The 17,145-nt window shown below is 42.8% G+C and overlaps 1 protein-coding gene across 2 annotated transcripts in view; it reads left to right on the top strand.

The window, feature by feature from the left end:
• The window catches only part of pard3ab (par-3 family cell polarity regulator alpha, b), a 78,630-nt gene extending 72,574 nt beyond the window's left edge, over positions 1–6,056 (top strand). For both annotated transcript variants that reach the window (XM_028975908.1, XM_028975907.1), the window contains 2 exons: positions 1,764–1,891; positions 2,968–6,056. In XM_028975908.1, coding sequence (XP_028831741.1) covers positions 1,764–1,891; positions 2,968–3,349 — 510 coding nt within the window. In that variant the 3' untranslated portion in view covers positions 3,350–6,056. The remainder of the gene's footprint in view (positions 1–1,763; positions 1,892–2,967) is intronic.
• The last annotated feature ends 11,089 nt before the right edge of the window (positions 6,057–17,145 follow it).

Raw genomic sequence — 17,145 nt, 5'->3', positions numbered from 1 at the left:
TGATTTGTATACATCAGTCTAATCATGCTGGTATGTTGAAGGATGTATTTGTTGTGTTTTGGGGTTTTGTATTTTTTTTCCTCCTTTGCAATAATGGACTTTCTTTTTTTTTTTTTTTTTTTTTTTTTTTTTTTTTAACTGCATGTGTTTTTAAAAGTGACCCTTGACCTTTTCCCATTATTTCTCAAAAGAGCTGCTGAACAAAGTCAACAACTCTATGTACTAATAAAACAAATGATTTATTTATTCAGTAATCTATTACTGTGAGCTCTTTTTTTTTTTTTTTTAATAGTTCCATCATCCCAATGTAAACATTTTTACAGCACATTTCTGTACGTTACAGCAAAAGGTTTATTATGCAATGAATCACAGATCCTCTACAGAAAAGAGTTTCTTTTTTTCTGGGTCTGTCTGTGTGTGTTGTGTTTTGATGGTTGGACTGTTCCTGTACCGAATATCAAATAACGCTTTCAAAATGAATTTGAGTTGAATTTGGTTTACTCCGGGAAATAAAACAAAAACGTGACGTTATATTGGTTTAGTCTCTCACGTCCCCCCACTAGGAGGGCCTGGATTAAACAACCAAGATGCTGTGTTACAGCCCAAACCGATGCAACTTTCTTTTTCTACCATCACCCATTACTTCTTGGAGTCTTTATTACTGCAAATTGAGCAATTTTTCCAGCAAGCAGAAGATTAAAATTACCTTCTGTTATTTATTCTACTTATTCTACTAGATGTTCAAGGACTTTTTAAACAAACATTTAGTTTTTCAAACAAAGCGGTTCCTCCTACATGACTGATTTTATCGTGGTGGTTGAAATTTTCGCCGTAGATCATACGCTGCACCATTACTACTGCAGTCTGATAATGTCCAGAATGAAGAATACATGGTAATAAAATCACAAAACCTTTAGGATAAAAAAAAAGTGATCTCCTGGGATGCCCTTCTGGAAACGATTCAGTAAATGATTCTGGTGTAAGGAATGTGTATGGGTTAAAATCCTGTTAAATGCTGTTATTGCACATTTATAATATAGAAGTTAAATATTTACTACCATTTGTCCTCTAAAAAATCCAATCCAGTCCCATCCATGCATGGATGTGTGTGTGGTGTGTTATCTCTGATGGCTGGTAAAGTGGGCTGTAATGAACAGCTCATCCTGGGCCGTGTGCCTGTAATGCGATCGTTCATTTCCCAGATAAATGTAGACATCACTAACGACGACATACGCCTGACGATCCGGCAAAAACGCCGCGGCCTTAACGACCAAGCTGCAAACACACTCATATTTCAGTGTCGACCGCCTTCCCCGGCATGGCAATGAGTATTCAGGAACCCAATCGATTGAATGAGGCTTCTGCTTTATTAGACTGTGTGTGTGTGTGTGTGTGTGTGTGTGTGTGTGTGTGTGTGTCTGAACTATGGTGATTGAAGGCCTTTCATAAGATGCTGCGGCTACTTCACCCATGAACACACACACCAACACAGCCCCTTGTGTTTGTGGTTAATAGTCAACTCCGTCCAATCACTTCTCATGAATGTTCACTAACATCCATCTAACCTTCGTCCTGCTTCTAACATCCTCCCTTCTCCACACTGCGCCCAGGTAAGCAGCACAGATTCTTGTTGAAATGCAGTCGAGGTGTGAAGTTGTGTGTCTTTGGCTCAGTGTTTGTGCTGTGAATTTAAGGGACATTCAGGAAGAATTTTGTAAGAATTAATGCATTAAACAGTGTGGTGTGTGTGTGTTGTTTTACAGAATAACAGCAGCTCACACACACCGACGGGTCGTCACTCTGTGTCAGTAGAGATGCAGCTGCAGAGGCAGAAGGTGGAGGAGAGAGACTCATTCAAACAGGCACAGAGACAGTACAGCTCTCTACCACGGTAAGGGTGTGTGTGTGTGTGGTCTTATTAATATACATGCATATTTGTAAAAGATTTATAATACAGGAAAACCCAAACGTATGTTTGAGATGTGGTGTCTGTATTTTTTTTTTTATAGTAGATATGAGTTTAACTTTGGGTTCATGGTCCTTGTTAAAGCTGAGCCATTTTGCATTGGCTGAATTATTGAGTTGAATGAAAACACTGGAAGTGAAACGCTTAGCGGCTGGTTCTCGTCCAGAGGAGAGGCAGTGCTGTCGCTGCTGAGCGTCATAAACTCGTCCGAAGTTAGCACATTTCAGGAAGAGTGCAGAACAGACAGTGGCCATGAACTTTATCCTTTGACCCCCTGTCACAGCAGCAGATGTGCTGGTTAAAGTCAAACGAGCGACACACAAGAACCCACAGCAGCCGTGGAGTGCTAATCCCACCCTATCAGATTACTACTGCGCTAATCTGACTATAATCCCTACTAATCTAATTGCCTTTTTACAGCAGAGAGTGTGTGTGTGTCTTTTAAATCTCTGTTTCCGTTGTAAAGTTCATGTCCTGTAAAGCCCTGTAAACACAGCGTGTGAGTGATTAATCTTACAGTTGCTGGGAGGTGCTGAAAAACACGAAACATCTGCTTTGATTGCCACTGTGTGTGTGTGTGTGTGTGTGTGTGTGTCTGTAAAACATGAAATGTCATTTATATGAGGGCAATATTGTTCAGCAATTAGCTATTGATCAAGAGTGAGCAGTGTATGGATCTGAAGTCAATAATTAATTACATATTACTTACCTCACAGAAATTTACAAATACATCACCATACATTCTCAACAATTAGTACATCATTGGTAAATAATTGACAAACCATGTTATTTGCGTATGAAGAGTTAACCTTCAAATGAAATGTTATGTGCTAAAAAGCGTCTTTTTGGCTGTTAAGATTGACCTGATGCTGGTTATATGTTCTACTACATTCTACATTGTAGTAAACTATGAAATAAGTGTGTTTGTGTGTATGTGCGCGCACACTTGGCTCTTTTTGGAAGATCATGTGGTGTTGTGTTTCCCACTCTGCTTCTCTCAGACACCCTCGTAAGACCCCCAGCAGCGTGTCTCAGGACTCGTGGGAGGCGACCCACTTGCCCGGCGATGGTTTCCAGGCAGCTAAAGACAGCGGCCGCTACTCCAGTTACCAAGGGTCCCGTGCGGGGTCTCGGAATGGCTTCTCCTCCCTGGGGGGGGCGTCTGGGCGGGGCCCTTTAAATGCTCGGGCTCTGCTGGAGGCGCAGGAGCTGCTCAGGCAAGAACAGAGGAGGCGAGAGGAGGAGGCCAGAGAGAAAGAGTACGATTCCCAGAATTCCCTGGGTTTGGCTAAGGGACCCTACCGACAGGATGTTCCCCCCTCCCCGTCCCAACTCTCCCGGCTCAATCGGCTGCCCGAGAAAGTGCCACCGTTCTTTTCCTGAGAGAAGGAAATAAGCAGTGGGACAATGTACCCTCCTTACCTCCAGAAAGGATGAGTGAGGAAGAGGAAGGAGCGAGAGGACAGTTGTTCAGCCTCTTGACTGTTTACAAACTCACACACACACGAATACAGGTACCCAGTGCCTTCCAAGGGAGCGGTCATGAAGGCCCCGCCCACCTTGATGAGTGACATAGTTTGATGATTCACCCTGACAATCACAGAAGAAAAAGCCATGTTGTGTTTGTCATTTATATTATCTGTTTTTCTAGCTTTGTGTTAGGAGCTTTTTGCATCCATGTGTATGAATTTGTGTTTCAGAAATGAATCATTTTGCGAGAGAGAGTTGTGTGTGAGACTGTGAGTGTGTGTGTGTGTGTGTGTGAACACATGCCCCAGATGCCATCATTAGCACTCAGATTTGTTCCTGCTTGGGTGTGAAAACGGGAGGCATGACACAGGCGCCCCACCCAGATTCACTGGCCCCCTCTAGTCACTGTGGCAACAGGGTTAGAGCCTCTCTGATCACTGTAATTAACACGTTAGCGCCTCCCTGAACACTAGTGCTGACCTGTACACCAGCCTTAAAGGACATAATCAGGGATCAGTAGAAAAATTGCATTTTTGCATCCCCCTCCCTAACAGGACCCCCTTGACTGTCCTCGACACCATATTTGGAGAGTCCCAATTCCCATCATCGAACCCCATCATCACTTCCAGCTTCCCTGAACAGGTCAACAGCTTCTTAACCAAACGGTCCTCCTGACCTCCATCAGCCATGCGGCAACCTGTCATTACTCCAAACAGCACAGGAGGTGGGGCGACCTCGAAATGAAATAAATGTGGTTACGAACGTGGATAAGAGTGAGAAGAAATGAGTTAATGAGCGAGAGAGACAGCGCAGCAGGTAATCTGCAGCTTTTGGTTCTTTGTTCGTTAAAGTACGTGACCGGCAGTCGGAATGAAAGAGGAGACTGAAAGCATAAGAGAGAGCCAGGGGGGGAAAGAGCGGGTCGAGACTGGCTTGTTATTAATTGATGCCCTCATGAATGTTTCAGCGGCGTCTGGTGCAGGGAGAGGGGAGAAGGACGGGTGTGCTGCGATCCGTGCCCGGTTTGTGTGCCAGCCTCTGTCTGCCCCCTCCACTCCTCCACGCTGCATCCATCAGCCCTCCATCACACAAGCTGCCCTCGCACACATACACGCACAGGGAGAGAGAGCGCGACTGCATGGAAATCCAGTCAACAGTCAGAAACTCTTCTGTTTGACATTCGTTTCATTTCTTTTTTTTTGTTTTGTTTTGCTAATCATGTGTTATAAACATGCAATAAGATGTTTATTACGATTGGCCAGTTCAATCACTCTGTACAGCTGTTTCCAAGGTTATGGAACACAGAACAGAGCATTTAAATCATTTGCAGATTTACGCTACCACAAGTAGCCAACTTAAACACGTTCAGTTAACAAGATAAACAGCTTCCTGTGTGTTAGTTAGCACTTCCAGTTAGCTTCTTGGCTAACAGCTCCCAGATATACTAATCATTATAATCTCCCTAGGTTTTATGTGTAGATTTTTACATGTTACAGATAATCATGAACATACAGAACATTCTGAAAATGTCATTTCATCAACTTATTTGAACGATACGCCAATGTTAGCAAGTTGTTCAGGCAAGGACGGAGAACTTCCAGTCTCCTCAACGCTGTTAAAACACACACAGGCCTACAAGGAGAGAACTTTTTCCACACTGGTTATCAAAATACCATGACATACACTTAACTGTTTTCTGAAGCATCCCTGAAAACATCTGAAATGTCCATTCTTTTTTTTATGTTCACCTGATTACTGTCACTTTGACCAATGAGACTTTTAATTCTTCCACGTTAATCACATCTGTCACTTCAGATTTGAGCAGCTGTTGACAGTTATGGATTCTGGGGGAATTATTTCAGACACACACTGTTCTTCTGACTGATCGCTGCCTGTCAGCTCGAACTGGTTTCAATCTCAGCGGGACCACTGTCACCAGAAAAGGGTTTCCTCGGCAGGGGTCCAGCGGCGAGCTCAAACACACACTTTATACCACAGCGGGGGTCTCCTGGAGATGACACGCGAGATTAGAATTTTCCGCAGTTTCTCTCTCCTTTCGTCCCATTTCATCAACAACTGAAAATAATCTCAGCAACAACAATGCTGGGTCCCAATGTGTGCACTACGGGTCGTATCTTAGCAACCAGCGCTCCGGTTTTTGGGATATGTGCACTGGCTGGCAGATGCCGGAAGGTGAAATGTTCCTACGTGCCTGAAATGGCCAATTAGGGGGGAGAATTGAACGCTGTCACTTCCCCCCCAACACCTGCAGGTTTTGTTCTCACTCACCTTCACTCCTCCACATTTGTTTTTATTACATCTTTTTTTTCCCCAAAAAATAATTTGGTTGAATTCATATTATTGTGAGGGAGGCTGTGTGTGTGTGTGTGTGTGTGTGTGTGTGTGTGTGTGTGTGTACATTTGGTCTTACAGAGATTTATTTTTTTGTAAGAGTCATGTAGCAACTGTGTGTGTGTGAGAGAGAGAGAGAGAGAGAGAGAGCGCGGAGTGAGTGAGTGTATTTTGTTTTTCTGCTTTCTGTACTGTTTTTTCAGTATGTTTGAAGTGAACAGAGGTCTCCTGTACAGAGGACATGTAGAATAAAGGATGACTGTTCCTGTCTTGCGTCCCGCTGTCTTCTGCTTGTGTTCACTTTTTCATCCGCAGCGTTTAAAAATGAATGAATCTCCTTCGTTTTCTGCAGACATGGCCCCTGAGATGGCCCGGAGGGACGGTGTGGGTTTGTGTGTGTGTGATCCTTACAAAGCACATTTGGTAAAATTGGGAACAATTCTACATGCTCATTTATAAAAGATTTATTTCTCAAGATCTAGGGTCATCTGTAGGGTTCGGCATCATACATGTTATAGAGCTACACCCTTGTCCACAGAAAGATGAAAAACAACTGAGTGTGTGTGTAGACAGACAGTATGAAGAATTTTACTTTCTGTGTTATTCTCCTGCTTTGTGTGTGTGTGTGTGTGTGTGTGTGTGTGTGTATTTGCTATTTAAATAATTCCTGCCTCAGGCTAGTGTGTTTATGAGTGTGTGTGTGTGTGTGTGTATGTCTGTGTGTGTGTGTGTAAATAATTTCTGACTCTGGGCCGCCTCAGCAGCCCTGAACAGTATGTAAATGTGTTCAGCAGGTTGCCCAGTCAGGCTGAAGCATGATGTAAACTCCCCCAGTACTGTGAGTTAATGAAGCTTTTTCCTCCCTGCCTGCCACCCGTCTTTCTTTAAAGAAAATCAAGGAAAATAAGAGCTGGTTGATTTTATTTTTTTCTCCACCTAAAGCCCAGGGGTGTGTTAGAATCGGCCTTTTAGGAAAGTCAGTCAAACCAGACACAGCAGCCATAAAGATAAAAGAGCGAGGGATGAAAGAGGAGGGTTTAAAAAAAGAAAAAAGCATGGAATGTACTTCCCTTCTTGCCTCCCTTCCTCCTCCAGTTTGAAGCGTGACAACATGCTGGGTCTTCACCCTCTGGAGCGTTGGGGAAGTTACTATATTCTTTCTCTCCCAGTTCTGATTATAAGCAGCCTGTGAAGGTGTGGCATCATCAGTGCATCGTCCATTTATCGCCTTCAGTGGTGTGGCGGCAACTGCTGAAGACAATGATAATGCGGTTTTATTTTAATGGATATCCTTTGTCACCGGCCGTGATCTGTCATCAATATCCATTTTTCATGCTGACATGTTATTTACACTGTGAAAACAATAAAAAAAATAAAAAAAATGTGTCCAGATAACAATGCACAGATTTCAGACCCTACCGCACACTACTTGAGGGAAAGCTGAATTAAAAAAAAAAAAAATCTATTAGTGATTTATTATATATGTCTCCTCCTATTGTGGTGTAAGATAAACATGTGAACCTGTGGGTCAGAATATTATTTTGTTTGTACAGTAATATTCAACTACGTACAGAAAACATGTTCCCCGTTGCTGAAAATAGTGCTTTTTAAACTAGGATGTTTTCCTCTTCATTTACACAGAAATCTGGATTGTATCGGAAGATAGATGCGATATATTGAGTAACACTGAGTCAGTGTTTCCTGTATTACCAGCAGTGACATTATTGTCATCGTATTTTATTAATTGTGTAGCTCTGTGTATTCACCAAGAATACTCCTCTATGGAATGTAGAGTTGGGAAACCATTATGTTTATCTGTAAAGTAAAATCACACATTTTACTTTAACATGAAAACCCATTATTATCTAGTTCAGTGTAATAATAGAATAGAAATTAGAAACATATTGAAGTCAACTGAAAACAAAATGCAAAAAATAAATGTTTATTAGAAAAAATTATACTTTCATACATCCACTTTCCATTGGTTATTTACCCATATTTTATGTTTGCAATCTGTTGCATCACATTCCCTTTAATCACTTTTTAATGCTGTATCAGTGTTTTCATTGAAACAATATTCTGTTTACCATTCTGTACAATTTTTTTAAAAGATTTGTGCAGAACACAAGCAGACTTGATCTGTATGCCAGGACCCAAAGGAGCATTGGGGCTCTTCTAGTTCCCAGCATTCCGAGTGCTGGTTCAAAGTTCATGTGGTTGTCAGAGATGCGGAATGTCGACTTAATTCCCATTTGAGGTCTGATGCATCCCATGAGTAAACATAGATGTGTGCCTCTCTCTCTCTCTCTCTCTCTCACACACACACACACACACCTTCTGGTCTCTCCATATAAGTAGTAAGTTGTGTTCTCCCCAGAGAGGGGGTGTGATGTGATAGACATGTACGCTGTCCTGCTGCTGTTGTCCATCCTCTACGAGTTCCGACAGAGGAAGTGTCGATCACACAAATTACGCGGTTCCACCCCTCATCCGGGTGGTAGGAGTCTAGTAGATTACACACTCTCCTATGAACCAGAACCAGAAGTCACAGGTTCAAACCCCATTTATTGCCATTGTGTCCCTGAGCAAGACCCTTAACCCTGAGTGTCTCCAGGGTTGCTGTGGATATGGGCGTCTGTTAAAATCCCAGAAATGTAAATGAGTAAATGCAGAATCTGGTATTGTGTTTGTCTGAACGTATGCACAGTAGGTGCGTTTTTGGGGGGGTACTGAAAAACTGTGGAGCCTGGAGCGTCTGTGTGCGTGAGTGTGCGCACCATTAACAAAGGGCACATCTGTTACCGGAAGGAAAGGGGCTCAGGTGAGAAATTGGAGCAGCAGCACATGGAGGGAGACTGACCACCATCTGCCACACACACACACACACTGGTGAAAAAAAACAGGGAAAAAGGTGCAAGACGGTAAATAAACAAGACGAAACACAAGCTGATGCTGATGATAGAAACTGGCAGGAGTCGAGCCGGAGAAGTTTTCGCGCTTGGTATGTCATTTACAGCATAAATAAACCCTTAGAAGCCATAAATTAACAATGTGAATCGGAAATCTGCATATTTCACAGACACCTCACTGACCAAAAGTGGGATTTCAGACCACATTTATTGGTCACACAGAAATTACTTCAGTTTTTCCCCTTGTCCCATTACGTCGCTGAAACACATTTCAAAATTGTGTTTTTTGCTTGATCAGACGTAAATGTAGCGACTGAAGCCCAAATTGGGCAATCAAGCATCTGCAGTCGCATTAAGCATAACATTGCATACATTGCTTTTGTGAATGGAAATCGGCCCTAATAGAAATGGGATTAATGGCAAGAAAGTCATTTTGCATTAATTTTACGCAACTCTGTAATGGAACCACAGCTGGTGTGGCGCGCTACTCCCCTACCTGCCACTTCCACACACATGACCAGCAGGAGATTCAGGTACAAGAGCCTCAGGTGTCTGTGTGTATGAGAGAGGGATGGGCACAGGAAAAAGCAGCAGACACAGATAGCAGCTGTCTTCCCACCGCCCGCACAGCTGTGCTCCCGCAGCAGGATGGAGGGATGAGAGGAAGGGCAGTCAGTCAGTCAGGAGGGATGATCAAATGACGAGGGCCAAATGAATTACCACTAGGGGGGAGGGACAGAACGCGACTTCCACCCCACATCCCCACCGACTGGGCCGCACTCCGGCGGCGGAACCATCTCCATCACTAACTACACACACACACTCATGCCCTCCTCTTGTACTTGGACCGCAGCGAGAAAACCCTAATTAAAATGTCTAGAGCCAGCATGGTGAGGCGCGGCCAATCCGGAGACAATGAAAGCGGCAGAGGCATGGCGGCTTTAGCGACAGTAACAATCCTATTACGAGCGTGAGCGATGCAGCTTCCCATGACACACCATTCCTGAGATTTTCTTTCTTCCAATGCGCACACAAAACGATTTTATTTCACCTCCCTTTTCCGTTCGCCCATGGTGGATTTACAAGTCGGGGGTCCAGTTCTTGAGGAATGAGGGTCTTTCATGTGTCAGCCTGATAAACTGAAACACTGTGGAGCCTTGAGCCATAAAACGTGTCACTTGTTTTTATTTTCGCTACGCTGCAAAAACGGTAAATTTTTTACTTTTATTCCTGACTGGAATTCCAAGTAAAGCAGCGTGAAATGGTTGAGGAATGTACACCTCCCGCTCTTTCTCTCTCCCGTTCTCTCGCCATCCCTCCACCCAGCGCCGTAAATTTCAACGCCATCAGGTCATGCCTAGAAGGGACAGACTATGTGTTGAATAATAGAGAGACTCTATAAATGTACATCGGCCCACAAACTTGCAGAGACATTGGTGTGTGTGCGCGTGTGTGTGTGTGTGTGTGTGTGTGTGTGTGTGCGGGGGTTGTCATGACCATGCTGACCTAAAACCAGGAAGACTTGACAGAAACGTGGTGATGGACATCACTGCATGCAGCGGGTTACAGCGGGTTACAGTAAACGGAACCTATTGGGGACAATCATTAGAACACACACCACACATAGATGTGTTATCAGGGCTAAGACCAGCTTACACAATAACACACTCACACCAAATGTCATAACCAAAACCAACATATTTGTAAAGACCAGATCACACACACACACAGATCGCAATGCATTAGTGAAGATACCAGCTGATACACACACAGAGCTCATGCTGAACAAAGCTCAACACACACACACACACACACACACACACACGCACAAACACACAATGTCAAACCACCCTGCCTCTCAGTGGGGTGTGTTCAGCTTGAGGGCAGAGCTGTGCTTAGGGCATCCTGACAACACACACACACACACACAACATATTTATTCTGAAGCTCATGACAAAATTGCACAGATGAGTGTGTAATGTATCATAAAGTTTTGTTCAAAATAATAGCAGTGCAATGTGACTAACCAGAATAATTCAGGTTTTTAATATATTATAGTATATTTAGTATAGTGTATATATTTTTTTATTGCTACAAGGCAAAAAAGTTACCAGTAGTGCAGTAGATTCTCAGACAACAAACAAGACCCAGCATTCGTGAAATGCACGCTGTTAAGGCTGTGCATTTGGGTAATTAGTTGAAAGGGGTGTGTTAAAAAAATAGCAGTGTGGCATTCAATCAGTGTGAAAAAACAATTTTGTGGCCCCTATTTAAGGACGAAGCCAGCACTTGTTGAACATGCATTTGAAAGCCTGAGGATAATAGGTCATTCAAGACATTGTTCTGAAGAACGGCGTACTTTGATTAAACAGTTGATTGGAGAGGGGAAAACCTATAAAGAGGTGCTGTTTAGCTAAAATGATGAGAGAAAAACCAGAGAGACGAGGAAAAAATGGAAGACCATAAAAAGGGATCCAAGAATAACCAGAATGGCAAAGGCTTAGCCACTCATCAGCTCCAGGATGATCAAAGACAGTCTGGAGTTACCTGTAAGTACTGTGACAGTTAGAAGATGTCTGTGTGAAGCTAATCTACTTTCAAGAATCCCCCGCGAAGTCCCTCTGTTAAAAAAAAGGCATGTCCAGAAGAACACATGAATTGGCCTAAAGAGAAATGGAGGAACATTTTGGGGACTGATGAAAGTAAAATTGTTCTTTTTGGATCCTAGGGCCACACGCAGTTTGTGAGATGACCCCCAAACTCTGAATTCAGGCCACGGTACACAGTGAAGACAGTGAAGCATGGTGGTGCAAGCATCATGATATGGGCATGTTTCTCCTACTATGTTGTTGGGCCTATTTATCGCATACCAGGGATCATGGATCATTTTGCGTGTCAAAATACTTGAAGAGGTCATGTTGCCTTATGCTGAAGAGGACATGCCCTTGAAATTAGTGTTTCAACAAGACAATGACCCCAAACACACTAGTAAACATGCAAACCAACAAAATTAATGTTATGGAGTGGCCAATTCAATCGAGAACTTGTGAGGTGATATCAAAAATTCTCTTTCTGAACACACCCCTTTCTACTAATTGCTCAATTGCAAAGCCTTAATGCAGTGTGCATATCATGAATGCTGGGTCTACTGCATGAATGAGAATCTACTGCACCTACTGGTAACTTGTTTGTCATGTAGAAATAAAAAATGTACGAAAAACCTGGATTATTCTGGTTAGTCCCATTGCACTGCTATTATATTGAACAATACTGTAAATGTTAGGAGAGGAGTCGAATCTGAATATTGGTGTTCAGAAATGTGCAAACAGTAGATTCTTATGAATCTATACTTCATACATATGTTACAAATGTTTCTAATGTATTACTTTTCATTTACTTCATGCGCATATTTCTTTTGTTTGAGTATTTTTAGATAATTGATCATTCAACAGTTCACCAAAAATGCTCACAAAACTGCTGAAGCTGATAAGTCTTCAACAACTGAATCTGTATGTACAGTATCAGGGGTTCCTGAATATCAATTTCCCCAAAATATCACATTCAAAACTTTGTTCTATATATAGCATGCATATAAATATGACAAGACTTTCTCCCCCAAAGAAAAATGTTTTGTTGAGATTTTAGGTTCCTATATTTAAGGAATTTTGGGCACAGACACACACACACACACAAAACCCAAGTACTCTGCAGCCTCTGACTCAGACAAACTATAACTATATAAATATTACAACACAGAGAGACATTAGTCTGTAACACACACACACACATGTTAGACCATTTCCTCAGCACCACAGCAGCTTACTGCAGGCTGAAACTATTGATCCAGCTCCCATTAACCCCCCAACCTCCCACTGACACACATACACGCACACACTCAGAGAGAGTTATGGCCCAGGGCTGAACAGTTAGCAGATATGCATGCAGATACACAGAGTTACAGTCATTGGGGCAGTGGTGGCCTGGCTGGTAAGGAAGTGGACACGTAATTGGAAGATTGTCGGTTCGAATCCCGAACCACCGAGGTGTCCCCACACACTGCTCCCCAGGTGCCTTTCATGGCTGCCCACTGCTCACTAAGGATGATGGATTAAATGAAGAGGACACATTTTGTTCTGTCACCGTGTGCTGTGCTGCAGTGTTTCACAATGACAATCACTTCACTTTCACATACACAACATGCTCAGCCATGAAGATACTTGCACACTCAGAAACACAAGCACACAGCTCAGACACTCTGCTTACAACACAACATTGAACAAAGACGATTTTTTTATCAAACACCTTCTGGACACAAAAAAGTGACAGTGAATCGAGGTGGAATTCATCTTCACACTTTCCTTTTAGTCTGCTATTTTCATATGCTGCTAAATGACCTTCATGTCAGTCTAGTGAATCTGTTGAGACTCACTCGTGAAGACCGGGTCAGGCATGTTTGGCGTGTTGGGGCTTATCCTGTAGATCTGGTGACAGTGTGAAATCTGTAGCCCACAGTTGGGGCCAGACGCTGGGTATTTATTCCCAGCTTGGCTCTGCCAAGCCCCAACAGGCAGCCATTTTGGCTTCTTGCTGGCCCTCGGCATGTGTAAGGCCTTCTCATTTGGACTTCCCTCTGGAGAGTGACTTAATCCAGAAGAATTTTCTGCTTTTGAGTTGTTCGAAATTCCTTCCTTACAGGAGTTGTGTGTGGAACCGATGGAAAAGTGAAAGTGAAAGTGAAGTGATTGTGAAACACTGCAGCACAGCACACGGTGACACAACAAAATGTGTCCTCTGCTTTTAACCATCACCCTTGGTGAGCAGTGGGCAGCCATGACAGGCGCCCAGGGAGCAGTGTGTGGGGATGGTGCTTTACTCAGGGGCACCTCAGTGGCACATTGGCAGCTTGGGATTCGAACCGAACCTTAACCACTAGGCCACCACTGCCCCAAGTCCATACTGTCTGATTGTAGTTCTATGTTCTCGGTCCATAACAGTGGGTCTGGGGTGTGTCCTCTTTACATCACTAGAGATTAACATTATCCATCATGGTTCAGAACTGCTTGTTAAAATTGCTCAGTAAACAAGGTTATGAGTGGTCTGTGTCACATGGATGCTATGGGGTTGATACCAAGCCTTGGTTGCCTAGCAACACATGAGAATAAAGACATGAAAGCGCCTTTTAAAGCTGGGTTAACATTGCAGTCACAGGTGTTGATCGTGCAGCTTTGATCATGTCAGCTATTTAGATTTTAGATGTAGATTGGTTTTACAAAGTGAAGGATGCTTCCTCATCTCCTTCATTCCAGAGACATCCTGGATTTTTAAAGAAAGTCATGAGCCTCTCATGAGCCAACGTGTTTCACTGGTAAATTCTCCAGTTCTGTCCTGGATCTGTATCTGTGTATGTGTGTGTGTGTGTGTGTGTGGGCAGTCTTGGGTTAAAGCTATAAATCACAGACACGGTCCATGGCCCCAGACCCACTCACACCCTCAGCTCAGCCAGGGGTCTAAAGACAAACCCCCTTATCACGAACTGAGCGTTTAAACCGACCCTTGACTAGATACACACACGCCCACGCAGCAGAAGCTAGCAGCATATCTGCCAGCTCATTTGTTCTTTCATTTATTTGTCTCCGGGTCTTGATCTTAAGCACAGCACTCTGTTGCCTCTTACTATGAAACAGACATCCATTATAAACATCATGAACGACTTTGCGTGTCGTGCTTAGTGCAGAAACTGTTCCGTATAACTAATTATAATGTAAAATAATTCACATAATGTATGATTCAATTTTTATAATTTACATTTTCTGGAGTCACTAAAACCCATAAATCACACTTGTGTGTGCTGTAATTCATAACGAATGCATTATGAATTCTCTCATTATGCATTATGAATGTGGGCTTTAAGTAATGCGTTACCAGATCTTCATTATTTATGTGGCGCCTGCCTAAAATGGCTGCTCTCTCAGCATGAGGCATTGGTGGCGTAATCGTTCTGAAGACTTCAAAAGAGAACAATCCATCTGTGACGGCCGACCTTTGACCCCACACTCCCGTTCCATGTCACCAACGGTGACCGCTCCTCTTCCTCACTCATATATCATCATCAGTGCTCCTCACGCACAGGCCATCTTTTTCCACGAAGCTGGTGGTTATGATTAGCCTTTCTGGAATGTTCTCTTCACCACCACTTGGTCCCCACCTATTGCAGGGAAAGTAGGCGATGATATTAGGTGTTGGACCTATTTCTGAATCTCTCTGAAGGTTTCACAAGCCAAACTGAAGGGAAGATGGAGGAGAGCTGGAACATCGACAAACTCATTTTTAGACATTTTTACACAATGAGTACATTTGGCAGAGAGTTGGAATCCTGAAGAAAGAAATCTATGCACTTTCACTGTACATCATTTTTATTAATAACAACTTGATCCAAACATCAAAATGAATCTGAAATCAAATTAATTTGAATAATCCTATCCGTTTCAATAGGTCTATACCAATGGGTGCTTTGGGCCCTAATGATACATTGAATTGAACATAAGTAAAATGAATTTATGAAGCCCCTTTGACAAGTCTAAAAAAGTTCTTGACACACCTAAACATAAATGAAAAATGTATCCAATGAATGAATATAGGGTCATTTGCTATTATATAGATGTGTAAGATAAGTGGTGAGTGACAAATCCTACAAAATCCTACTAAGTATAGAAATATGTATAGACTGTGGAGTGGCAGATATACCAGCAAGCCCTGTTCTTTTAAATGGTGGAAATTTTTAAATAGAAAAAAAGGAGAATTCCAAAAAACAAAACCTTGAGGGACCTCCCAAGTAATGATGGGGGAATGGAGTCACAGTACAAAACCTAATGAAAAAGTAAGACAGGAGTAAAATTATTCACGGCAGTACCCTGCATGTCGACAATATTTTTAGGTGGCTAAGGAGTATGTTGTGGTCTATTGTGTGCACACAGAGAGTCAGACATGATTGGTAACCTTTGTGAGTGCAGGCTCTGTGCTATTACAAACTGGCCTATAACTTGAGCTTGTGTTGTAGAGTTTCTTTAGACTCCAGGACACTGGTGCTGATATTGCCTGATATTGCCTTGCTGAACTCGATACATAAGAGCGGCCTGTGGGTTTCTCTGGTTTATGGGGACACATGGTGTTTAGACTGACAGCTCGCTGCCATGCCCTCAGGTCTACTCCACATGGTATACGGCTCAGAAAGGTTATGAAGGGACGGTTGGATATGCGTTTACTGAGGAGTGAAAAGGGTTGCCCCCAGGGGTGATTTAGTGAGGGATGATTGCATCACTCTACTCATTCGTCCCTGACCGAGTGCCGACTGTGTCCGAGCTGAGGGGAAATGGGAGTGGACACTTTGATCTCGACCTCAGAGGTCATGAAGAAGAGTGGTCTATATATGCTTACTTATAAAGAACTCAGAGGGAAAAATGAGAACAGAGAAGAGAAAGGCAGAAAGAAATAGCCCCCAGGCACCATTCTGCACTTCAGAATTTGACCTTTTGAACTTTTGTCCTGTCTGTGGAAACAGAAGTGTTCAGTGGAGTCACAGTTTCAGTATGTGTAAGTTCACTCATTTCAATGGCACTGCCACCTATATAAGGAAAAACATAAATAATCCCCCACAGGCATCTAAATCACTACTTTGGTTTGTTTGGCTGCCTATGTATGTTGTAAATATGTAAATAAGGCCCCAAAAAAATAATGATGCCGGGAATAGACACACAGAACTACTGAAAAGGCTCTGTCTTTAAAACTATTTAGGGCACTATCCTGTTGGTACCATGTAGGTATTTTAGATAGGTAAGGAGTATTTTGTGATCCCAGAGAGTAGTAATTGCTAACCTTTTTGAAAGACAGTTCTGTGCACACAAATGACTGATTTTATGGGGTTTGGATGCCTGTTGGTATGTGGGTCACTAATTTGATGGCACTCTTTACAGGATTAATGGTGAGAGCTTAATTTCCAGTGTTCACTGGCAAAGCACTATGTGCTGTGATGTGGTTTGCACTGAATTGTGGCCTGGGTTGTTTGACCTAATGAGCCAAGATGTCTGATTCCTCATTTTGCATATAGATATGTAGTAGACACAACTTTTAATTTACAATCCCAGTCTGGACCCTGATGTGCAATAGCATTGGTAGGCATCTAACAGTGAGATACAGTGGTTAAAAACTCATTAAAAGTCTTCACAGCATGCTTTTGTACTATAGTCTGCTAAAACCAAATATCCTTACACCCTTTTTTGGTTAATACAGGCTGCTGTGTAGTCAAGACAGTTCAGGTTGAACCTAGAACACATCATGGAAGAGCTGATGTAGCAGCTACAGTAGCAGAGTGAATGTGGTCCTTTCACATGTATACAGTGGGGCATAAAAGTGTTTGGCAGCCACCGATTGTGCAATTTGACTCACTTAAAT

Source organism: Denticeps clupeoides, chromosome 4 (genome assembly GCF_900700375.1).
Source record: "Denticeps clupeoides chromosome 4, fDenClu1.1, whole genome shotgun sequence".
NCBI classification, from domain to species: Eukaryota; Metazoa; Chordata; class Actinopteri; order Clupeiformes; family Denticipitidae; genus Denticeps; species Denticeps clupeoides.
Note: the sequence above shows the minus strand (reverse complement) of the source record. Positions and strands in the feature narration are given on the sequence as shown.